The sequence below is a fragment of the Arvicola amphibius genome, chromosome X (genome assembly GCF_903992535.2).
Source record: "Arvicola amphibius chromosome X, mArvAmp1.2, whole genome shotgun sequence".
In the NCBI taxonomy this organism is placed as follows: Eukaryota; Metazoa; Chordata; class Mammalia; order Rodentia; family Cricetidae; genus Arvicola; species Arvicola amphibius.
Window position 1 is genome coordinate 21,529,671 of NC_052065.1, and position 25,945 is coordinate 21,555,615.

Below are 25,945 nucleotides of genomic sequence, written 5' to 3' on the forward strand. Positions count from 1 at the left end.
CCCCCAGAGTTCCTTTAGAAAAAAAACAGTAAATTACTGTATAAACAGGCTGGTCTCAAACTTGTCATTCTCCTGCCTCAGCATCCTGGTTGCTAGGATTATAGGCATATCCCACCATGCCTGGCCTCAGCTCTGTACATTTCTGAGTTCCCTTAACTAAAGTATAGAAAATTCTTTTTTTCTGAAAGCTGTCACTCTCAAGTGCTAGAGAGATGGCTTGGCAGTTTAAACACTGGCTGCTCCTCTAGAGGACACAGGCTCTGTTACCAGCACTCACATGGCAGCTCGCAGTCACTTGTAATTTCAGGGGTCTGATGTCCTTCTGGCCTCTTGAGCGCACCAGGCTGTGTGCACACACATACATGCAGCCCAAACAGCCATACACATAAGTAAAATAAAAATATCTAAAAACATTGTCAGTATGAAATCTCTTATCCAGCTAAGGTAAATGACACCTTCCCATGTGCCACCTGAGTGTTCTTTTTCTTATCTCTTGTATTTTTTCTTTTTTCTAGTATTTACATTTCAAATTAAAATTCTCTTTCTTTTTTTGAGACAAGGTCTCTCTAGGTAGCCATGGCTGTCCTGGAACTCACTAGGTAGGCCAAGACTGGTCTTGATTTCAGATTTGTGTACCTCTGTCTCCTGCACACTGAATTCTCTTTTAAATGAGTTCCAAGAGAGCAAGAATTTGTTTTAAAACAACATACCATGTACAAGAATTTAGAACCAGTATCATGTGTTGATTTTAGGTAAATTCTAGTAAATAAACTCAGATTACAAACTGCTTACCAAGTTCTTGTTTGTGACGCTGAACTTTGTTAGCTGTGTACAGTGGTGTGTTTACAGTGTATAATCCCATTTGGTAAAAGCAATAATAGCTGTTACATGGACTGGGTGCCATCCATGGAGATCACTTACTCCTCAGAATCTCTGTCTTTATAGCTAAGGTAAAATAGTCTTAGTATAGTTATTGTCCTCATTATGCTGTTATGACATGATTGGGCTAAGACATGAACCTTCTACTTGGTATCAAAATCTTTATCTCAAGAGAGTGTAGTTACATTTTATGGTTGCATTTTTACTTTCTTTAGAACACCTTTTCTTATATTCAGATTATATGAAATATTGCCTAGGAGCATTGATTTTGAACCAGACATCCTGGTTTTAAATCTCTGTTCTTTTTTTCTACTAGCTGTGGTCTGGAAGATGAAGATAACAATAAAACGATACAACAGACTTTAAGTGTTCAACTATTTAATAAAGTTCTTGACCATTAGAAGGTACATACAAATACTGTCTACTATTACCTTAACCAAAATAATGTGTGTCAAGTTGATTGGACATAGATCATCTCACTCTGACTTTATTATTATGATTTTTTATTTGTTTTTTTTTTTTTTCGAGGCAGACAGGGTCTCACTATGTAGCCCTGGGTGTCCTGAAACTCTGTAGACCAGGCTGGCCTCACGCTCAGAGATCTGCCTGCCTCTGCCTACTGAATCCTACTGAATGCTGGTATTAGAGGTGTGTGCCACCACCATCCAGCTGATTATGATTATAAATTATAATTGTGTATGTATGGAGGACACACATGTTCCACAGCCTACATGAGGTCAGAGGACAACTTTGGAGAATTGGTTTTGTCTTTCCACCATGGGATCCAGAAATCAAGCTCAGGCCACTAGGCTTGTATGGCAAGTAGTTTCAGCTGCTGAGCCACCTCACCAACACAGTCATCGCTAATGCTCTGATTTTAGGATGGCTTGGTGTGCAGGATTTTCACGATATGTCTGCTATTCATTCTCTAGTGTCATATCATCCTGGTTTTCTTATTAGCATTCTATTTTCTTTTCAGTTCAATTAACAGTTTTGAACACCTACTTTGTGCCAGACAACTTGTGCTAAATAATGCACTGTGAATTCATTAATTCAGCTAATATTCATTGGGTTCTTAGTCTTGTTCATAATACAAAAAAATACAGGATGATTCTCTAGGGATATTTTTTCTGGCCCTTGTCATAAGCTGAGGGCCATGGCCAGCAGAAGTGGCAGAACCAAGATGTGCAAACCAGATACCTAAGGCCTATTGCTAAGGTATAGGCAGAGCTCTCTTAAGTGGTAGCCCATAGGTTATATATGACCTATGCACATAGTTTTGTATTGTTCATACCTTTGTTTGACCTACACTTTTGTGGGGGAGAGGGTGAATAAACACTTTATTTTTTGATCAAATGTTCCCTAGGATTTGAAGTCATGTGTTTGGACTGAATAGTAAGGAATCGACTTGAATGAGTCTCATGATACTGTCACTTGTATGAACACATTAGTTTCTCAGGAAATTGGAATTTGTTGTCAACTTCTAACAGTTGTGAAATGTTGCCCCTGAAAGTCAGACTTTCCAACATATCAGATTGTCTAGCAGTACCCATTTGACCTGCCACAAGGCATTCATTTATTGGCATATTTTTCAGTCCATGGTGTCTTCATGATGCAGTGATTCAAAGACTCTTCTATAATGATGCTCAACGATCACCACCTTCTGAGATTCATAATTTTATGTAATCTCTTTCCACCTCCTATGGTGGCTGGACCTAGTTACTTGTTTCTAATGAAACAACAAAGAAATGAAATATTTCCAGGTCATAATAAGATTTGATTATAAAAATGTTATAACTCCCATCTTCTTCCCCTTCCTCCTTGCCTCCCGCCCATTGTTTTTATTACTCTGATGACGCGAGCTGCCGTGTGAACTGCCCTGTGTTGAGGCTCATATGGTAAGGCGTGTGGGGCAGCCTCCAACCAACCCCAAGTACGGAACAGCAGCCTTCCGTCCAACAATCTGCAAGAAAGTGGATCCTGCCAACACCGTGGTGTGGTCTTAGAAGTTGATCCTTCCCACTAAGCCTTGATGACCTGACTGCAGACTGACGGTGCAGATTGCTACTGAAATAATAAATGCTTTAAGCCACTGAGTTTTTGAGTTGATTTGTCGCATGAAAATGGGTAACTCCATTAGTAGTTGTTGTGTTTATAAGTTTAAGATAATAGTTTTAATGACTGTGACTACTATCTATGCAAAGGTTATGCAAGAAGAATCACATGATATGGTGATGAATCTCCATGGTATATTATTACTTGTTAACTTGTGCAAAGGCCTTGGTTCCATCTTCAGACTTACAAAATTAAATAGGTAGAACTGGGCACAGTGGCTCACATCTGTGATCCCACCAATTTGACAACTGAGAATATACATACAAAAAGATCATATACTTAAAGGAAAATAAGATAACCAGTTTTTGTATAGAACTGATTAATTTCCCCCATGTATCTAAATAAAATGTCTCCTGAAAGACTCCAATTTAAGATACTATTTAAAAATAAACCATTGCAAGAGGAATGACCAGAATACAAAAGTGATGAATGCTGAAAACCATTTTGAAATTGGATTGGAATTCAGCTGTATTTAATTAATACAGACGGAATTAAGTGATGCATCCGTGAAATGCAGTGGTTTGTTAAGTGAAAATACCTAGAAACCTCCCATAGGCAGGGGTTTTATCGAGGACCTTCTGTTGAATGTAGAAGTGACACCACAAATAAGCATCTGTGGAGGTAGAAAACTGCCGTTGCTTCGTATGTTAAAGACAGTGGTTGGACATTTATGGGACAAGTAGTGCCAGGATATCCAGTCACTTGCGAAGCTTTACAAAGCAGCCACAGAAAAGAAATACTACCCACGTAGCTATACGCTTAGCTTCATCTTCATCATAGCTAGTGAATCGTAGAGTGGTTCCGACCTACAGAGGTGCACCATCTGGAATCTTGTTAAAAAGGCAAAATTTCAGGCTCTAAGATTGAGGGCAGCTTCTGAACCAGTGAGGCCAGTGAGGAACTCCCGAGACCCTCTGCCCAACAACCTGCAAGGAACTGAATGCTGCCAACGACCTCGAGAGTGAGCTTACAAGTGGAGCGTCGAGGTGATTGCAGCCCTCAAACTGAGTTGTAGTCTGTGAGTGAGCTCGAGCCCAACCTACTAAATTGGAAAAGAAAGGGTTCTGTTCCTCAGCAAGGCATCCAGCTGGTGCTGCTTTGAACTTGTATTTGGATACAACCAATGTGTTAACAATTTTGATGTAAAGTCAGTTGTGGTGGCATGTGCTTGAATCTCAGCACTGATGGACTGAGGCAGGAGGATTGCTGCTAATTTGAGGCTAGCCTGCGTTAAACAGCAAGGACTGGGACATTGAGGGCTACGTGGCAAAGCCCTGTGTCAGAAAATCAAAAAGAAAAGAAAAAGAAAACTGCAGCCTATCAGTTAAATCTAGGAATCCCTGATTTTTGTTGTGCGTTGGGAAAAAAAAAACAACAACAAACCCTGCTAAATGTGGTGGCGAACGCCGTTAATCCTGGCACTAAGGAGGCCAGTCTCTGGATTCAAGGGCTATCACTGTTGGACTTAGGAAGCTCCCTTTTGAAACAGAAACACATGATCTCCTGGGGCTAGAGGTAATAGATGGTTGTGAGCTTCCTTAAGAATGGTGGGAGTCAAACCTAGGTCCTCTAGAAGAGCAACCAGTGGACTCAACTGTTGAGCCATTGTGTCTCCAGCCCTTGCATCTCATAAAAACATTAAGACCTGAAGCCCGCTTGGCAGTTAGGGGCATAGGGCTTCTTGCTCTAAGGGGAGTGTTTTTTTGTATTTTTGTGTTTTTTTAATGCAATGATTGAAATTGTCTGGGTTTTGGTTTCTCTCTCTCTCTCTCTCTCTCTCTCTCTCTCTCTGTGTGTGTGTGTGTGTGTGTGTGTGTGTGTGTCTGTGTCTGTGTGTGTTTTGTTTTGACAGGCTTTTTCTATATAACAGCTATGACTATCCTGGAACTCACTCTATATACCAGACTGGACTCAAACTCATAGAGATCCACCTGCCTCTGCCTCCCAAGGGCTGCGATTAAAAGCCTGGGCCACAAATTTGCATTTTCTGGGTTTTGTTTCTGAGACAGGATGTCACAGTGTAGGCCAGGCTGGCTTTGAACTTATAGAGATCTACCTGCCTGTTTCCTGAGTGCTCAGATTAAATACATGTACCACCAAGCCTTGCAGTTGTCTGTTTTTTGAACATTATCACTTGTGTGTGTGTTTATATGAGTGTATGTATACATATGTCTGCAGGTGCCTGTGGAGGGCAAAAGAAGATGTGGATCCCTTGGAGCTGGAGTTACAGGCAGTTGCGAGCCACCTGACGTGGGTGCCGGGATTTGAACTCTGGTCCTCAAGATTGAGGACCCGATTGAGCATCAAGTACTCTTAACTATTGCGAGATCTCTCCAACCCCAGTTGTCTATTTTAAAAATAATTTTCACTTTTATATGTATGAATGTTTTGACTACATGTATGTATGTACACCACATTTGTGCCTTCTGCCCAAGTAGGCCCGAAGAGGACCCCCTGGAACAGAAGTTATGAATGGTTATAAACTATCATGTAGGTGCTGAGAATGAAACCCAGGTCTTCTGCAGGAGCTGCAAGTGCCCTAAACCACTGAACCGCCTCCCCGGTCCTCACTTGTCTGGTTTTAAGCCCAGTGTCCAACCTGTAAAGTCCAGTATTTTGCTCTATATACTGTTAACATCAGAAAACACAATTTAGTTTTAAAATTACATTTCTGGAAATTAATTTTTCTGGACTCAACTTCTTTCCTTCATTTTGTTAGCTGCCTACCTCCTGTAAGCATTTGCAGCCTCTGGTTCGAGAACCCTTAGGTTTGTGGTTCTCAACCTTCCCGATGCTGAGACTCTTAGTACAGTTCCTCATGCTGTGGTTACCCCCAACCATAAAATTCTTTTTATTGATACTTGATAACTGCAGTTTGCTACTGTTAGAAGTCATAATGTAAATACAAGATAGGCAGGTTATCTGATAGGGACCCCTGCCTTAGAGTATCTTGTTTCAGCTCCCCTTCCTCACCATGTGTCTGAAGCTTTCCTTCAAGATGGAAGGTTTTAATTTGGGAAGAAAGCACTACACAACAAGATCAGAAAATGGTATTATCTTTGGTGTGAAATTACTTTAAATAATTTATTTTGCTGTTTTCCATAGTCCTGCCTGGAGATATAAATGGCTGTAATAACTATGCCACTGACAGGCTCGTAGCCTACTTATACTTTATGGCCTGGTGTTTATTATATTGATCAGAAAATTGATGTTTTCCAGTTGCATGCATTAGAGAGATAACATACTTGGTGTGAAAAGAAAACTATTTTAAAATAAGAATTCAAGTTCTGCCATATAACTGTGTTTTGGGCCAAGTTAATAATGAAAAAAGTTTGAAACCCTGTCTTGAAAAACCAAAAAAAAAGTTTGAAACTTCAGTTGTCCCTATTTCAGGGAAAGAAGGGGAATTACTGATATAACACTCATTTTTAACAGGATTAGAAGGATAAATAAGAGGACTCTTCCACTATGTAGCCCAGGCTGGCCTTGAGCATACTATGTCTCTCAGGTCCATACTGGCCTCAGACCTGCGGCCTTCCTCCAGCCTCAGCCTCCTGAGTGCTGGGCTGTATAGGCGCAGGCATCTGTGCTCAGCTAAGATGTCTTAAATAATTGCCTGGTCTAGAGTCTGTCTTGAATATCCATCTCCATGACATCAGCTCCACAAGTCAGCTCAGTGCTGTAACCACCACATGCAGCTCCATGCTGGATGTAGTAAATACTGGTTATCGACTCAGATCTCGAAGCTTAAGTATAATAATAGAACACACGGTTTCACGGAAGTGTCACAGTGTGGAGTAAGTAGTGACTTGAGAGAGAGTCTTCAGTGCAATGAATGAGAGCAGCCGCTGCATGGGCATGTCTCTCTGTTTCTCTGCTTTCCCGCAGGTTAGGGAACAGCTGTAGTCGCCTTTGAAGTTCTTTGTGGAATCCACATACAAAATCCCCAGTCATCTGTCTCACAGCATTGCACACTGTCTGTCTTACTCCTGGATGGAAAAGGATCCGGAAGGAAAGCAAAACAAAAACGTTTTTTGGGGGGGCAAGATGTCACTGCAGGCATGGCTGACTTGGGACTTGCTGTGTAGAATAGGCTGGCCTTGAACTCACAGAGGCATGCCTATGCTTCTTAGAATTCCTTCTGACGGAGGGAGAAACCCTTTCTAATGGCAGGTTAATTCTGCATGCCAGTATTTTGTCACTATTTTAAAAGGTTTTTATAGCGTGTTCCCTTGATGATTGGCAGAATGACTTTTCTACCAAGTCTATAAACCATCTGTCCAGTCTAAAGCATTGTCACCAGCTACTGCATTGCTATCAGGATTCTCGTTCATCGTTTGCCCAGTCCTTGTCTGCCAGCTCAGCCACCATTGGAAACATCTGACGGAATCATATATGTAACAATATTAGCATCCGTTCTTCCTCCCTCTCTCCCACACTCTCTTTCCCCTTCCTCTTTCTTTTGTCTATTTGCTAGATTGTTTCTTCAGAGTCATATTATGTAACCCTGGCTGCCCCGGAACTCACAGTGTAAATCGGCCTGGCCTTGAACTCACAGAGATACTCACTCCTGTCTCAACTTTTTGAATGCTGGGATTAAAGACAGGCACCCCCCATGCTGGGCCTCACCTCCTTAGCAGAGCAGCTGAAGTCTCACAGAGGCTCTTGAACACTCCGAGGGTGTTAGCACTGCTTGGTTTCTTCACATGTTGGGTTTGGTTGTAGAATTGCTTCCAGGTGAGGGAGTAAATATCTTGAAACTAACTGCAATCTCAGTGAGGGATTTTAGGACCAGGTCATTCTGGTAGCATGAGTCATAAAGTGTGCACAATTTTTCAACAGTGATCATTTACAAATATAAATGTAGATGGAGCTCTGTTGAGAGGCAGCTATCAGAGTGCGCGTGCACACACAGACACTCGTAGAGCCACCAGTAAGGCCTTGCCGGCCAGTGGCTTCCTGAGGAACTTGCCCAAATCATGCAGCTTCAAGCTTCACTGTTCTTTGTCTTTCACAAAAACTACATCCTAGGGCTGGAGAGATGGCTCAGAGGTTAAGAGCACTGGATGCTCTTCCAGAGGTCCTGAGTTCAATTCCCCGCAACCCCATGGTGGCCACAGCCATCTGTAATGAGAGCTGGTGCCTTCTTAGGCATGTGAATATATAATAAATAAATAAAAAACTACATCCTAGTTGACACACTTTGGTCAGTGAGAAGCAAAAGTATAGAAGCCAAAAAGCAAGGTTAGTGTATTTAGGTTCTTTTCTGGATCCTGAACTATGGATTAGGTCTTTGCTCCTGTTTTGGCAGGTGTTGGGGTCTACATGCTGGGTTCTGAGGTCAGAATAGTGCCTCTGACATGGTGTCAGTTGTGCTAAGGTCTCAGGGCATGTTTCAGACAGTAAATTAGTATTCATTTCATGATGACCGAGTAGTGCCGTTGATGATTTTTTTTTTTTTTTTTTTTTTGGTTTTTCGAGACAGGGTTTCCCTGTAGTTTCTAGAGCCTGTCCTGGAACTAGCTCTTGTAGACCAGGCTGGCCTCGAACTCAGAGATCCGCCTGCCTCTGCCTCCCGAGTGCTGGGATTAAAGGCGTGCGCCACCACCGCCCGGCTGATGATTTCTAAATACTCAGAAAATTTCCAAAACACGCAAAGCATGTTTCCCAGGCCTGAGTTCTAAGAACTACATGAACGAACGAACGAATGAACGAACGAATGATTGAAAAAGGAGCTTCAAACATTCAGGCCACCATTTGTTGCAAATTCACAGTCCAACAGCAGGGTCGTCCCCCCACCCCGCATGCTAGACTACTTGCATCTGTATATCTGAGCATCTGACAGAAGAGTTGAGTACAGTTCATCAAATTTAGATAACAGAAGATTCCTTAGGAAAACCCCAGCCATTTGTCTAGCCCCTTGAGCAACTGGTGTATTTCTGATGGCTTGTAGGAGGGATAAAAATCTTTGATCGGAGTGGAAATTTTCATAGACTTTCTCCATCGATTTCTAAGGCTGAACAGGCCTCTCAGGTAGTGTTGTTGCTGCTAAGGAAAAGTGACCTCCGTTGTGCTATACCTGAGAGAGGGGGGGAAAGGGAGGCAAGACCATGAGGCACCCAGACACAGGCTGAACTGACAAGGAGGTTCCTTGTCTCCTATTGTTTCTAGCATTATTATTATTCTTAAGAGTATGTGCATGCATACGTGCGCCTATGTGCAATGCACAAGCGTGGATGTTAGAGGCCAGCTTTCTGCAGATGGCTCTCTCCTTCCACCTCTTTGTGGGTTCTAGAGATTGACTTCAGGTCACCAGGCTTGCATAGCAAGCACCTTTACCTCTGAGCCATGTGGCTGAACCTCATTCCTTGCTTTGTTTTTTTTTTCTTGATAATCGCTCTAATAGAGTTTTGATTTGTATTTCCCAGATGAAAATAAGTGTTCAAGGAAGTAGGGAAATGGAACTTCAGTGCAGTATTGGTGGGATGGTCAGTAAAGGGACTGCTATGGACAAAACGATGGAAATCCTTCAGCAACTAAAAAGGAAACTGCCATAATCCAACAGTTCCACAGCACAGCCTTTACACCTAAGGCTCAGGGAAGGCCATGGGAAAGGAGGCAGGAAGAGGGGAAGATCCAGATGACTGGATCATCCGCTGTTAGACAGTGTCTTCTAGACAGGACAGAGAGCTACACTTCGGAAACTTGAGCAGTGTGGTTTCCTAAACAGGACCTGGAAAAGAACGGCATGGATGGGTGAAGTGTCGCACGGCCTTACCCTTAAATGAAGAGCTGCAAGCAATCAATAGGTCTTCTGCAGAGACGAGTCCTCTTACAGCTTAATCCAGTTCTAAGTGGTCAGCCCCAAACATACATATATGGTCAACAGTAAATGTTCTTTGTAGACTGTCCCTCCCCCCCGTGTGTGTGTAATAACAGTATATAGAGAATTTGGCAATCTCAGCTGCTTCCAACGCTCCATGGAAAGCAGCACACAATCCCAGCAAATGAGTAAGGGTCACTATACTAATGCCACATGATGTTATCAAGTTTAGTATACAGGAGATGGTTTGTTTGTTTATTTTGTTTTTGTTTTTGGAGACAGGGTCTCTCTGTAGCTTTGGAGCCTGTCCTGGAACTCACTCTATAGACCAGGCTGGCCTTGAACTCATAGAGCTCTGCCTGTCTCTGTCTCCCGAGTACTGAGAACTGAGATTAAAGGCATGCACCACCACCGCCCTGCCAGGAGATGGTTTTGAAACAGTGTCTAGAACATAGTACATAATTAATAATGATTATTACTTGGCTACCTGAGATGTAAATAATCTGCAGTCCAGGTATACATCTGCTATAGAGGTCAGAGACTGTGCTGCTTTCCTTTTTTTAAATTATTTTTCTTTGAGACGGGGCTTATCTGTAGCTAATGCTGTCCTGGAACTAGCTCTGTAAACCAGGCTGACCTCGAGCTCCCAGAGATCCACTTGCTTCTCTCTCCTGAGTGCTGGGGTTAAAGGCATGTGCTACTACTACCTGCTGGGCTCTCTCGGGGAATCATTTGTGTAGTTCGTTGCTTTCCTTTTTTGTAACATTGGTAGTCTTTTTCGGTTTTCTCTGTCTCTTGCATCTTGCGGTTAGACTTTGCTCATGGGACCTGTTCCTCCTAGCAGGTTGCCTTGCCCAGCCTTAATAGGAGAGGAGGTGCCTCGTCTCACTGCAACTTGATCTGCCATGGCTGGTTGATACCCATGGGATGCCCACCCCGTTCTGAAGAGAAACAGGAGGAGGAGTGGGTGAGGGTGAGATGGGGGGAGGGACTGGGAGGAGAGGAGAGAGGAAAGGAGGAAAACTGATTGGGCTGGGAAAATTAATAAAAGAAATAGAAACGAGTACGATAGAACCTGTAGGGGCCGGGAGAGATGGTTCAACAGTTAAGAACACAATCTGCTCTTTCAGAAGACCCCGGTTTGAGTCTTGAAACCCACATGGTCTAACAACCATCTGTTCCAAGCCATCTACTGCCCACTTCAGGCCTTCAAAAGTGAGGCTTGCAATTGGTGGACAGACATACATGGCAAGCGAAAGTCGTATACATAAAATAACAGTAGAGCCTAGATGGGTCTACACTAGGTCCTCTGCATGTTACTTAATTTTTTTTACATCCCAACTTCAGTTTCTCCTCCCTCCTCTCCTCGCAGTCCTCTCCCACCTCCGCTTTGCCCCCCCCATCCACCCTTCCTTTCCTATTCAGAAAAGAACAGGCCTCCCATGCATATCAAACAATTTGACACATTAAGTTGCAATAAGACTAGGCACCTCCCCTTCTATTAAGCCTGGACAAGACAATCCAGTAAGAGGAAAAGGGTCCCAAAAGCCAGCAAAAGAGGCAGAGAGACAGCTCCCACTCCCACTATTAGGAGTCCCACAAGAGCACCAAGCTGTAAAACTGCAACATACATGCGGAGTGCCCAGGTCAGTCCCGCGCAGGCTTCCTGCTTGGTGGGTTCAGTCTCTGTGAGCCTCTATGAGCCCAGGTTAGTTGATTCTGTAGGTTTTCTTGTGGTGTCCTTGACCCCTCTGGCTCCTACAAGCTTTCCTCCCCCTCTTCCATGGGATTCCCTGCGCTCTGTCTAATGTTTGGCTGTGGGTCTCTGCATGTTTCCATCAGTTGCTGGACAAAGGCTCCCTGATGACAGTTGGGCTAGGCCCCAACCTCTAAGTATAGCGGAATAGCATTAGGCTTTGTTACATTGACTTTTATTTGCCAGTTGTTTTTGGTTCTATCCTGGGTCTCTGGGCTGTCTAGCCTCTGGCTCCTGTGCTCCAGGAACTGTCAGGGGTGGGCTCCCTCTCATGTCATGGGTCTCAGGCTGGACCAGTCATTGGTTAACCATTCCAATAATTTCTGCTCCAAATTTTACCCCAGCACATCTTATAGGCGGGACAAATGGTAGGTTGAAGGTTATGTGGCTGGGTTGGTGTTCCAGTCCCTCCATTGGAAGTCTTGCCTGGTTACAGAAGTTGCCATGTTTAGGCCACTTATCCCCTATTACTAGGAGTCTGAGCTAGGGTTATCCTTGTAGCTTCCCGGGAGTTTCCATTGCACTAGGTTTCTTGATCATCCCAGAGATGCCCCCTCCATTCCAGTCGTCTCTTCCAGTACTCTTTCCCCCACCTGATCTCTCCTGTTCCCATCCCCACCCGCCCCCAATCTATTCTATTTCCCCTTCCCAAGGAGATTTAGGGACTCCCCTGAGTCCTTCTTGTGACTTAGCTTCTATGGGTCTGTGAATTCAATTCCACATGGTTATCCTTTACAGCTGATATCCAATTATCAGTGTCACATTTGTTTTTCTGGGTCTGGGTTATCTCACTCAGGATGATTTTTTTTTCTAGTTCCATTCATTTGCCTTCAGATTTTATGATGCCATTGTTTTTTTACTGCTGAGTAAATACTCCCCTGTGTAAATGCACCACATTTTCTTTATCCATTCTTTGGTTGAGGGCCATCTATGCTGCTTTCAGGTTCTGGCTATTTTGAATAAAGCTGCTATGAACATAGTTGAGCAAGTGTCCTTGTGGTAGGATGGAGCATCCTTTGGCATTGCTGGCTCTTGAGGTAGATCTATTCCCAATTTTCTGAGAAACCGCCATCATTATTTCCAAAGTATCTGTACAAGTTTGCACTCCCACCAGCAGTGGAGGAGTGTTCCCTTTGTGTTGGCAGCTATTGGGGGCTGTGGATCTCCGGACCCTGAATTTCCTGTGAGCGGCTTGTTTTTCCTATGCTTGCAGCCGCTCTGAGCAAAACTTGTTTTCCTCTGCTCTAAGCAGCCTGCAGCTACTCTGAGCGCGAGACTTTGCCTGCAGCTGCTCTGAGCGCCAGACCTTGATGGCAGGCTGGTGGGCCGGCAGCTGAAAGATCCCGAGACCTGGACGTGGTTAAGGATCTCTATGTAAGCTTTCTCTGAGCACAATATACTTGGCCTTGGCATTCTTGTATCAAGGATGACCCGTGTCTGTGTCTCTGTCTATGTGTTTTAAAGTCTCTCAACCCGGTTCCCGGCTCGGTTTCCAGCTTGCAGACCATCTTGTAGTGGCACGGGCGCTACAGGACCGTCAGATTTTTACATTCTTGCCAGCATCAGCTGTCATTTGTGTTTGATCTTAGCCATTCTGACAGGTCTAAGATGGAATCTCAGAATCATTTAATTTGCATTTCCCTGATGGCTAAGGATGTGGTATCTCAGCCATCTGAATTTCTTCTGTTGATAATTCTGTTTAGATCTGCAACCCATTTTTAATTGGATTATTTGGTTTGTTGATTTCTAGTTTCATGAGTTCTTTATATTTTGGAAATTAGCGCTCTGTCAGATGTGGAGCTGGTGAAGATCTTTTCCCATTCTGTAGGCTTCCATTTTGTCCTATGGGCAGTGTCCCTTGCTATGCAGAAGCTTTTCAGTTTTATGAGGTCCCATTTATTAACTGCCAGTTTTTGTGCCTGCGCTATTGGTGTTCTGTTCAGGAAGTTGTCTTGTGCCAATGCACTCAAGACTATTTTCCACCTTTATCAGGTTCAGTGTATCTGGATTTTATTGAGGTCTTTGATCCACTTGGACTTGAGTTTTATGCACAGTGATAGATGTGGATCTATTCGCATTCTTCTATATGCTGACATCCAGTTATGCCAGCACCATTTGTTAAAGATGCTTTCTTTTTTTTTCCACTGTATAGTTTTTGCTTCTTTGTTAAAAATAAGTGTCACAGGTGTATGGATTTACTTTTTGGTCTTTGTTTCGAATCTGCTGATCTGTCTATTTTTATGTCAGCACCGTGCTGTTTTTATTACTATAGCTTTGTAGAAGAGCTTGGAATCAGGGACGGTGATACTTCCAGAAGTTCTTTTATTTTACAAGATTGTTTTATTTATCCTGTTTTGTTGTTTTGTTTTTCCATATGAGTATTGAGTATTGAATCTGTGGATTGCATTTGGTAGGATGGCCATTTTTACTATGTTAATCCTACTGATCCATGAGCATTGGAAGATCTTTCTATTTTCTGATATCCTCTTCAATTTCTTTCTTCAAAGACTTGAAGTTCTTGTCATATAGGTCTTTCACTTGTTTGCTTATAGTTACCCCAAGATATTTTATATTATTTGTGGCTCTTGTGAAGGTATTGTTTCCATGATTTTTTCCTCTGCCTGTTTATTATTTGCATAACGGAGGGATACTGATTTTATTTTGAGTTAATTTTGTATCCAGTCACTTCGTTGAAGGTGTTTATGAGCTGTAGGAGCTCCCTGGTAGAATTTTTGAGGTCGCTTATGTATAGTATCATATCTGCAAATAGCAATACTTTGACTTCTTCCTTTTCAATTTGTATTCCTTTATTCTCCTCTAGTTGTCTTATTGTTCTAACTGGAACTTCAAGTACTATATCAAATAGATATGGAGAGAGTGGACAGCCTTGTCTTGTTCCTGATTTTAGTAGAATTGCTTTGAGTTTCTCTCCATTTAGTTTGATGTTGGCTGTTGGCTTGCTGTATATTGCCTTTATTATGTTTAGGTGTGTCCCTTGTATCCCTGCTCTCTTCAAGACCTTTATCATGAAGGGATTTTGTCAGAGGCATTTTCAGTATCTAATGAGATGATCATGTGGGTTTTTTTTGTTTTTTTTCAGCTTATATGATGGATTACATTAACAGGACAGATTTTTGTATGTTGAACCACCCCTATATCTCTGGGATAAAGCTTGCTTGATCATGGCAGATAATTTTTATGTGTTCTCTGCTTTGGTTTACCAGTATTTTATTGAGTATTTTTTTGCATCAGTGTTCATAAGGGATATTAGTCTGTAATTCTCTCTCTCTCTCTTTTTTTTTGTTGATTTGTGTGGTTTGGGTATCAGGGTGACTATGGCCTCAAAATGAATTTTGCAATATTGCTTTTGTTTCTGTTCTGTGCCAGTGTTGGTATCAGTTCTTCTCTGCGAGTTTGCTTAGAATTCTGTGACAAAACCGCCTGATCCCGGGCTGGTTTTGGTTGGGAGATTTTAATGACTGTTTTTTATTTCTTTAGGGGTTATAAGTCTATTTAAATTGTTTATTTGATCTTGATTTAACTTTGATAAGTACTAACTTTCAGGAAATCCTTCCAGGAATAGCTGCTGAACATGGCATAACAATACACAATAATAGTAGGCACGGACCTTCCTATCAAGGCTGGACGAGGCAACCCAGAAGGAGGAAAAGGATCCCAAAAGCAGGCAAGAGAGTTAGAGACACCCCGGAGTCCCACAAAAACTCTAAGCTATCAACCATAACATATGGGAAATGCAGGAGGAACGTATCTGGAGGAGAGTAATTTAGGGGAGGCAGGAGACGCTGGGAGAAGAGAACGGAGGGAAAACTGCAGTCAGGATGTGTTGAAAACAATAAGAAAAAAATTAAAAGATAGACCTTGTGGTTTTTGAAGATTGGAGATTTTTTTTTTTCAAATTGGTTCTGTGCCTGTATGATCTGTCCTGATGCTGTACGACTGAAGGAGCTGTGTGTATATGGGCTGGGGAGTGGGATGGCTCAGTGTGTGAGGAAGGTGCTTGCCACTAAGCCTGATGATCTGCATTCAGTCTCACAGACTCACAGGATTAGACAGAGGAAACCAATTTCTGCCAATTGTCATCTGACCTCCACACACAGGCGGAAGGATGTCTCCCCAAATAAATATATTAACTAAAGCAAATAAAATAAAATTTAAAAAGGGCGAAGAGGGGAGAATCACCAAGGAATTTGTCGAAGAAGAAATAGGCCTATGGAAATATTTGAAGCATTAGAAAGTTTCTAAGGCATTTTAGGCAGAGAAACTGAATGATCCAGGTTGAGGATGCAAGAAGAATCTTGGAAATAGGTTGGCATGCTTATTTATTTCCAAGGAATTGTGAGAAAGATTTGTGAGATTTTTTTTTTAATTCTGATGTTTTCTATTCTTCTTCTCTAGAATGTGTAGTGAAAACATACTGTGCTTGGAACTTTGAGTCTTTTGTTCTAATCCTGGTTCTGCTGCAAATTAGGTAATCATGTCAAGGCATTTATCCTCTCTAGATCTTCGTTGCCTAAGAAGTCAAGTGGATTAAGGTTGAAACTACATTGAAAATATAAGTGTTTGGATCACAGGAATTGTTATAGCAATCTGAGTTGAAGCATGCTTAAGTATGGTAGAGTGTTTTTTTTTGTTGTTGTTCTTTTGTTTTGTGGTGGTTTCTCTGTATAGCCCTGACTGTCCTGGAACTCGCTCTGTAGACCAGGCTGGCCTCAAATTCAGAGATCCACCTGTCTCTGCCTCCCGAGTACTGGGATGAAAAGTGTGCACCACCACCCAGCTGAGTGTTGCTTTGTTTTGGTTTGGTTTTTTTGTTTTTTTTTTTGAGTCAAGGTTTCTTTGTGTAATACTTCTGGCTGTCCTGGAACTCACTCTGTAGACCAGGCTGGCATCAAACTTACAGAGCTCCACCTGCTTCTGCCTCCTGAGTGCTGGGATTAAATGTGTGTGCTACCACAACCCAGCTGGTTTTAATCTCTAAGTAATTGTGATTTATATTCATAATGTTAGAAGATTCATCACATTAAAGATCTTTACTACTACTACTATATATGATGATGCAGAAAAATCCCAAATTTGATGTCTACTTGGGCAACTAGTGAATCCCTGTCTTAAAATTTTTTAAAGGTCTATCATTCACAAAGCTGTGGGTTCAGTTATACTACCATATGCACACAGTCATTAATCGTTCACTTGGTGTGGCTAATAGTCCCAGCTACTCAGGATACAGAGATGGGAGGATCACTTGAGCCAAGGAATTTGGGATTAGACTTGGTGATATAGTAATAGCCTATGTGTATCACTCCTCTTTGCCTCCTGCCCCCATTAGTAATCATTGGCTTTCTGGAGTTGAAATCACTTGTACTATGGCATAATCAGTTTCAGCCAGGCTGGAAGTTATGTATCATAGAAAGAACATGGATGTCAGTGACAGTCTGACCTAGGTTTTTTAGGTCTATGGTTCTGAGCATGATACTTTTCTTTTGTACATTTGAATTTCTTCATCTATAAGATTGAACTTAGAGTGCCTGCATAATCAGGTTATTGGTGTGGGAGGTTCTTCTGTTTGTGTGCTGCTTTTATTGGTTAATGAATAAAGAAACTGCCTTGGCCTAGGTGATAGGGCGGAACTTAGACAGGCAGAAAAAAAAAACAGAACTATATGCTGGGAGGAATAAGGGCAGAGTCAGAGAAGCCATGGATCCTCTGCCTGAGACAGATGCTTTATAGAATCTTTTCTGGTTAGCCACTGCCACCCGGTGATACATAAATTAATAAAAATGGGTTAAATAAAGATGCCAGGAATTATCCAATAAAAAACTAGAGATATTGGGACAAGCAGTGTTTTAATTAATACAGTTTCTGTGTGGTTATTTCGGGTGTCAGCTAGCCGGGTGACCAAGATGAACAAGCTGGCCTCTCCCTGCAACAATTGGCACCCAACGTGGGCCCTACAACAGGTTATGATGACGTAAGAGGCTAGTTCATATTTTGTGGTTGCCTAGTGTGAGGTTGATGGATGAACTAGCAACTTGTATGCTAGGTGTGCTGGAAGAAAATATCATCAGAAGACAGCATAAAACCATTCCCTTACTCTGGCACATCTGGAGTTAACTGTATCTGTAGGTATAAATATGTTATAACACTTTGGTTCCTTTGCCTAGATATAAAATTAATACTTTGCTGTGCTTTCTGCTTATTGGTGTCTTTGTCCTTATATGACCTCATGTGTGACATGAATATCAACAGTGATTAAACTCTTTCTACATCCTGCCAAGTTTAATGTATTGAAACTCTTCTTACACTCCCGAAAATTGTTATTACTTTAGAACGTCAAGACATATCAGTTGAGCTAGGCATGATGGTGCATAGCTTTAATGTGAGCAAGCACTCAGGAGGCAGAGGCAGGTAGAGCTCTTTGAGGTTGATGCTCGTTTGGCCTACATAGTGAGTTCCAGAGCAGCCAGAACTATATAGTAAGACCCTGTCTCAAAAAACCAAAGCAGCAACAACTGCAATGGCAAACAATAGGTCTGCTGAGTTCAAAGACATTATCAAGATCTATAGACTGTAGAACCAGACAAGTCTGGGCTTTGCTCTTTCTAGCTATACGACTTTGGAGATAAATGGCTTCAAAGGATTTTTTTACATATAAATGAATTAATGCATATAAAGTATAAAGGTATATTGCTTTGCACATAGCACATAGTTAGGGCCTGTTAGTACTGTCACTAGTATGTATTGGTATGCACCAGCGTGGAGCCTGAATGGTGGTGCCAATAACAGTGGAGCCCAAAATGCAGCGATAAAGTCTCTGTAGTCAAAGAACTTAGTCTGGTGGAGCTAGTGTACAGGTAACTTTGGTGTGCTTCATTTACACCAAATAGAGCATGTGCAGGAAGGGTATGTAATAGACTGTCTCTGTTTCTATTAAAAATAGTGCTGTTTGGGGAGTTTGCTTAGTACCAGAAGTGATATGTATTCTAGAGTTAGGTCAGCTTTCGTTGTATCTCACTCATATAGCTTTGAGGCCGGCCATACTTTTACAGCTGAGTTTCTCTGTTTTTAAAATAGGGTAAAGTTTTGACCCTTGACTAATGGAAATAATCTCTGTGGGTTTCCTCTGGGGAACCCTGTGAGAAACCTCCCTTGTGGAAGCACTCACCTTTCTTAAGATGCTCCTAAGGGGAGAAGAAACAAGAACTGTGAAGGGGGGTGCTATGCTGGACCTGGGGGTTTCTAGCACCCACTTTGGGCAGTTTACAACTGCTTGCAACTCTAGTTCCAGGGGATCCAGTGAGCTCTTCTGACTTCCACGGGCATCTCCATGCACTGATGCACAGGAATACACTCAGCATACACACATACATGTAAACAAATAAGTAAATGTTTGAAAAAGTTGATAGGTGAGGGTGTGGAGATCTGGCTCAGCAGTTGAGAGCAGTGGCTGCTCTTCCAGAGGATCTGGCTTCAATTCCCAGCACCCCCTCAGCAGCTCACAGCTGTCTCTAACTCCAGTTCCAGGGGATCTGACACCCTTACACAGACTTGCACGTAGGAAGAACATCAATGTCCATAAAAAACTGATAGATGAACTAAGATTTATATTTCTACCTCTAAGAACTTTCATTCATATATATCTTACCATGATTGTTGTGATATGATTATACAGGTAGAATATGCACAGTTCATAGCTACTGAATGATTTCTTTGTTTTTCTTATGAAGATCTCTGTTAAGGCTTCAAGCAGAAACAAGTAATTTAGTATTATATTAAATAATTAATATAGTATACATTAAGGAATAGTGTGTTGATTTCACAACTTAAGGGTTGGACAGTTAGTAAACATGTATACAGGCACAATCATATTCCAAACTGGCATACAATTTGCTTGTTTTGTTCTTATTGGCCAAAGATAATCTAAAATTTTATTGTTATAAATTAGGCACTATCCTTCCTGATTTCTAATCTTGTTAGATGTATATAGATCAGTTTCTGGGTCATGACATGTTCTCTTTTTCTTCTCTCCTAGGTCTTTCAGAGCCTGGAAGACCACCATTTGGAAGTGGTGGCCTTTTTCAGAGAAAATGGCTTTCATGGTCTTCTTGCTCATGACTCTGAGTATGCACTCTACAATATCCCATCTTACTACAGTTCCCATGCGCTGAAGCTCAGCTGGAATGGGAAGAACCTCACAACCAACCAGTTCCTGATGCAAGAAGTGGCCAAGCAGCTCGGTTTGAAGCGAATAAATTTCCCCATATTTGCTGCACTGCTAGGTAGGTTGTCTAAGCCAGAGATTCCAATGTTTGGTAAAGTTTCTTCTTGCATAGATAAGATGAGCAGACTAGAGTGATTTAGCCTGGCAGTATTGGGTTTGCTTTTTTAGAGACCTCATGCTGATTTGGGATGTAGCTTAGTTGTTCGTGTACTTATTTAGCATGAATGTGGCCCTGTGTTCAATCCTAGAACCACATACATGGGTGTAGTGTAACATGCCTCTAATTCTAGCACTCAGGAGGTAGAGACACAAGGATCAGAAGTTTAAGACCATCCTTGGCCACATAGTCGAGGCCAACCTGTGCTGTATGAGAAAGACCCTGTCTCAAAAAACAAAACCTGAAGTTCTCATACCATATAATAATGTAAAAAAGTAGAAATACTTTTTTTTAAAAGAAATACTGAAAAGCAGTAGACAGATAGGGGTTCTTAGCAGACGATCCGAGAATCTTAGTATGTTATGAACGTATTAACTTGTGATAAGAATGTGAACATATAAATGTCAGTTATGAACATGAGAACATCTTTTTGGACTGTTTTAAACAAGGTTTCAGTGTGTAGCCCTAACTCTCCTGGAACTCATTCTGTAGACCAGGCTGGCCGCGAATTATATTGCAGAGCTGACATGCAGAGTCCTATGTCTCACCAGTCCAAGTTATCTTTGCTTCTCTACTTTGGTTATTAGCATTTCTTTTTTTAAAAAAAATCTAGATTTAGACCAGGAAGCTGTGTGGACTAGTTTTGCTCTGTGTCTTTTTTGTTAGGAGTATTTTTGAACAGTATTCAGCATAATTCATTTGCAATGAAAAGTCCATATCCAGGGCTAGTACCCCGCCATTAACGTTCACAGAACTTGCTTTCTCGCGTCCCTATCAATTCCTCCATCCACACACCCACGGGGTTTCTTTGTTTTCTTTTCTGTTGTTTCAGTTTTCATCGGGGTCTCACTGTGTAGCTTCAATCATAAGATCCTCCTGCCTTAACCCTCCTAATGCTGGGATTGCAGGCATGTGTTGTTACATCCAACTTTCAGGTTTTCTTTTAAAGATGCATTTTTTTGTTGTTTTTTTGAGAAAGGTTTCTCTGTAGCTTTGGAGCCTATCCTGGAACTTGCTCTGTAGACCAGGCTGGCCTCGAACTCACAGAGATCTGCCTGCTTCTGCCTTCCGAGTGCTGGGATTAAAGGTGTGTGCCCCACCACTGCCCAGTAAAGATGCATTTCAAAGTAAACTGAAGAAGTGATATTTGGAATTGGTTTTCCAAGTATTGACAGTGTGAACATGAATAGACTGGTATAGTTGTGACCTCTGCCCTGTAAGCACAAAGAACATCACTTTGGATAATGTGATTGAATCAGCCCAAGTACTCAAATTAGATTTTGTGCAAATCACTGAAGTCCCTCTTCCCCGGATTCATTTTCTTCATCTCAGAAGTGAAAGTAGTAATAATCCCACAGTGTTACTCATGAAGATGAGGAAGATGAAATATGGAAAGTGCTTTGTGCTTGTCGAGTAATCAGTAATTTCTATTATAAAATAAAGGCAGCACAGCTAGGTAACAGCTTCCCATTACCTGTGAAAATGGGTAGTGCCATGCAGTTGAGAGTCTGACAGTCCTATTGTTTTGTTCTAGTATAGGCCTACCTAGGGCCAAGTCACTAAGCTTGTTCGAATCTCAGTTTCCTTGTCTATAAGATGGAGATAAAACTATAGGACTTGATCATTATAAAGGAGATACTCATGGTACAGAGTAGATAATTAGTACATAAGCAACTACTTAATTACTTAATTTAATTAATTATTACATTAAGAATATAGGCTTACTGGGTGTTATGGGGCATATCTCTAATCCCAGCACTTGGGAAGCAGAGGCAGGTGGACCTTTGAGTTGGAAACCAGTTTGGTCTATATATCAAATCTCAGACCACCCATAGATATATAGTGAGACCTTTGTCCAAAATAATAATAATGATAATAATAATATAGGCCTGATTTGACATAGTAGAGCACATCTTTAATCCCAGAACATAAGAGTCAGAGAGAGTCAGATCTCTGTGAGTTTGAGGCCAGCCTCGTCTAAAAAGTGAGTTCCAGGATAGCCAGGGCTACACAGAAAAACCCGTCTCAAAAATAAAATAAAGAGAACATGTGTCTATGCGTAATTCAGTTATTTCCTCTCCCAGAGGATCCTCTTTATGACCTAAAAGATTTAATCAAACTGTACAGTGAATAAAATAAATGTATATTTTATAGGTAACCACATTCTACCCGATGAGGACTTGGCTGCTTTTCACTGGAGCCTTTTGGGACCAGAACATCCTCTTGCATCACTTAAGGTAATATGCCCTATTTTGCCCCCTGTACATTTAGGACACATCAACTTTTGATTGAACTTTGATGGCGTAGAACAATTATCTTTCATTTGATTTTTAAAGTCTTTGCTTTTAAAATCTTTCTGTTTATTTGTTTCTGAGGTTTTATTTTAATTACACTTCTTCCTTCTCTTCCCTCCCTCCAAACCCTTCCATATATCCCTATTCACTCATCCATCAAATTTATGCCCCCTTTCTTTTCATCAATTGTTATTGCATGTACACATATATTTATATATACATATATATTCCTAAATATAATCTGGTGAGTTCATATAATGCTACCTGAAGGTCTGTTCTCAGGGCTGACAGTTTGGCCCTAGATAACCAATTGGTGTGCTCTTCCCTTGGGCGGACCACCTCTCCCACTCCCAGCTTTACTCACTTGCCTCCAGTTCTCTGTGTAGGGTTGAGGACTCGGTGGGCTTTTCCCCATGCAGTTTGACACGTTCCTTGGTATCCTCTTTCATTAGGCTTAAATTATAATACTTAGCTTCAGTGGAGACACTGATTAAGAAGGCGGTTATATTTGGCATGTGCTGATTACTATGATACTCCAAAATGTGGGAAACTTGACAGCATAATTTGTGGTAGTGTGAGCTCTGTTCACACTCTCCCCTTAGAATAAAGTAAAACTATATTTTACATGCAGATAAAACTTAGTTCTGATAATACCTATAACATAAGAATTCATACAAACTGGCAAAGAAAAATGCCTCAATAGTGTCAAAATGAGTAAAAGACTGAGTCAGAAAAACTGACAAAAACAGAAATACAGTGGCTAATAATTTGACTAGATACTCAACCTCACTAGTGACCAGACATGTACATCAAATGAATGATATGACCATTTTTTAATAGTTTAGCAAAAATTAAAAATAGAAGAACTGACGCCCTTTGGCACTTGTGGTAGTGTAGTAGGAGGCCACTTGTTCGTTTCCTGGCCGCCCAGACTCCCAAAATCATCACACAGAAACTATATTAATTGCAATACTGTTTGGCCAATAGCTTAAGTGTTTTTCTGCCTAACTCATATTTTAAATTAACCCATTTCTATTAATCTGTGTATTGCCACATGGCTGTGGCTTACTGGGTAAATTTCTGTCCCCAGTGTCTTTCTCTCGCAGGGTTCCATGGCTTCTCTTCACTCTACTTTCTTTCTCCCAGCATTCAGTTTAGTTTTCCTTTCTAGTTCTATTCTGCCTAAGCTGCCAAAGCAGCTTCTTTATTCATTAACCAATAAATTCAACACATATACAGAAAAATGGGTTAATTTAAGATGTAAGAGCTAGCCAATAAGAAGCTAGAGCTAATAGTACAATCAGTGATTTAATTAATACAGTTTTGTGTAATTATTTTGGGTCTGAGTGGCCTGGGAAAAACAAGCAGTCTCTGCCTACAGTTCTCCTTTCTCCTGCATCACTTTTTCCTTGCATCATTGGTTATTTCCCATTTGATGTATAAGCATGATCCTTTTCGAAATTTCTGTGTATTTTTCTATTTAAATATATTTATTTTATATGCATGGGTGTTTTGTCTGCATGTATGTCTGTTTACTACATGCATGCATAGTGTCTGCAGAAGCCGGAAGTGGGTATCACATCTCTTAGGACTGAAGTTACAGATGTTTGTGAGCTGCTATATGAATGATGGGGATTGAACCTGGTTCTTCTGGAAGAACAGCCAATGCTCTTAACCTCTGAGCTATCTCTGTAGCCCCAATCCTTTTTCAGAATTGGAGATAAGGCCTGATACCAACTAGCCTTGAATTAACTCAAAAGTCTTTGGCTTCAGCCTCCTGGGTTCTAAGATTATAAGCATATGCTACTATGGATTGCTGTGTATGATTCAGGTTTGAAGATAAAAACCCTTTGTGTGTGTGTGTGTGTGTGTGTGTGTGTTCCTATCACTGGGATAACAGGTGTGTGTTGCCAACATCTGACCTTTTATACAAGTATTAGGGATCTGAGTACAGGTTTTTGCATTTGTACAGCGAGCACTTTGTCAATTAAGCATCAGTCCAGGCCCAAACCCACTGCTGACCTTACCCCCGGCCACCTAAGCTATTGCTCTATTTTTCTTCTTACAGTATACTCTTCCAAAGAATTTTCTGGGGGTAGGGAAGGGGATGGTTCCATTGATAAGTACCTGCTATACAAACATAAGGCATTTGATTTCCAGACATGAAAAACAAAAAGAAGGGATGGTGGCTCATGCTTATAATTCTAGCCCTGGGGAGATGGAAACAGGCAGATTCTTAGGGTTCTCTTGTCAGCCAGCCTAGCTTATAAGCTGTTTACTATCCTCCTGCCTCTGCAATCTGATTTGCTAAAACTTCCCTTAACAACGTTACCAATAAACCCAATGGTCACCTCTCATTTTACTTGCCAGTCTCCTAAACACTCGGCTGTCATTCCAACCCATTTGTTGATAGTTTTCATAATGGCCTCTTAAAAGTATGTGTTCAAGTTGGAGATGTAGCTCAGTGATGGAGAGCTTGCCGAGCACATGTGAGGACCTGGGTTCAATCTCTAGTACTGCCAAAAGGTGAAGCTGAGATGGCCGTTTGAGGGTAGTTAGATCATTTGCATTGTGTGCAAAAAATTACTATTCCACATGCTCTTAGTGCTTTAGAAAAGTGTAGAATAAAATTTTTTCTTGGATCTGAAGAGATAGTTTAGTTAGTAAACTGCTTGCTGCCTAAGCATGAGGACCTGAGTTCTAGCCCCAGTACCCACATAAGAAGATAGGCGAGATGCTTTGTGCTTGTAATCCCAGTGCCAGGAAGACAGAGAGAGGAGGATTCATGAGGCTTGTTGGCCAACTAGCCTACCCTAGTTGAGGAGCCCCATGTACCATGATTGACTCTGTCTTAACAACAAGATGAACCACTTCTGAGGAACAATAATCTAGGGTGACCTTTGGTCTCCCTATGTATGTGCATCTGTACCCCCCCAAACACATGTTTTACACACACACACACACATACACACACACGTGCACACACATACACACGTATACACATATATACATATATGCACAGTATACAGATTTGTTTTTGAAAAATGTTGACAGTGCTCAGTGTAGACAGACTTTTCTTTGCCACCTACCCATTCCCAAATAACTGACACGGAGACTTAATATTAAATATAAATGCTCTGCTGATAGCTCAGGCTTATTACTAACTAGCTCTTAAACTTAAATTAATCCATTTCTATTCATTTACATTTCTGCCTTGTGGCGTTACTTCTCTTTCATCCTGCACCTCCTGTTTCTTCTCTGTGTCTCGCTGGCAACTCCTCTTGACTCCACCCTTCTTCTTCCCAGCATTCTCTCTGCCCCCCAAATCCTGCCTAGCCATTGGCCAATCAGCTTCTTATTAATAATGAGAGCAATACATATTTACAGTGTACAAAAATTGTTCCACAGCAGCTTGGAATTGAACCCAGAGCCTTAGACATGATAGGAAATCACTCTACCTCCATATTATATCCCCAGCTCTAAGATTTGTTCTTTAGCATGATGAATCTGTCTTATTTAGTCTGAGTAAAAAACCTGATAGGGTGGGGGACTAGACTATTTGGGATAAATAAGGAGACTATTAAGAGGAGGAGGATGAGAGGGTAATGAAGAGGTGAATATGATAAAAATTTATAATATTCATACATGAAAATATAATAATGAAACCTACTCTTGTATAGTA

At 41.4% G+C, this 25,945-nt stretch overlaps 1 protein-coding gene across 7 annotated transcripts in view; it reads left to right on the top strand.

Moving 5' to 3' along the window:
• The window catches only part of Fam120c (family with sequence similarity 120C), a 137,623-nt gene that overhangs the window by 20,464 nt on the left and 91,214 nt on the right, over positions 1-25,945 (top strand). For all 7 annotated transcript variants that reach the window (XM_038315999.1, XM_038316006.1, XM_038316002.1 and 4 more), the window contains exons 2-3: positions 19,624-19,870; positions 22,124-22,206. In XM_038315999.1, the coding sequence (XP_038171927.1) occupies positions 19,624-19,870; positions 22,124-22,206 (330 nt within the window). The remainder of the gene's footprint in view (positions 1-19,623; positions 19,871-22,123; positions 22,207-25,945) is intronic.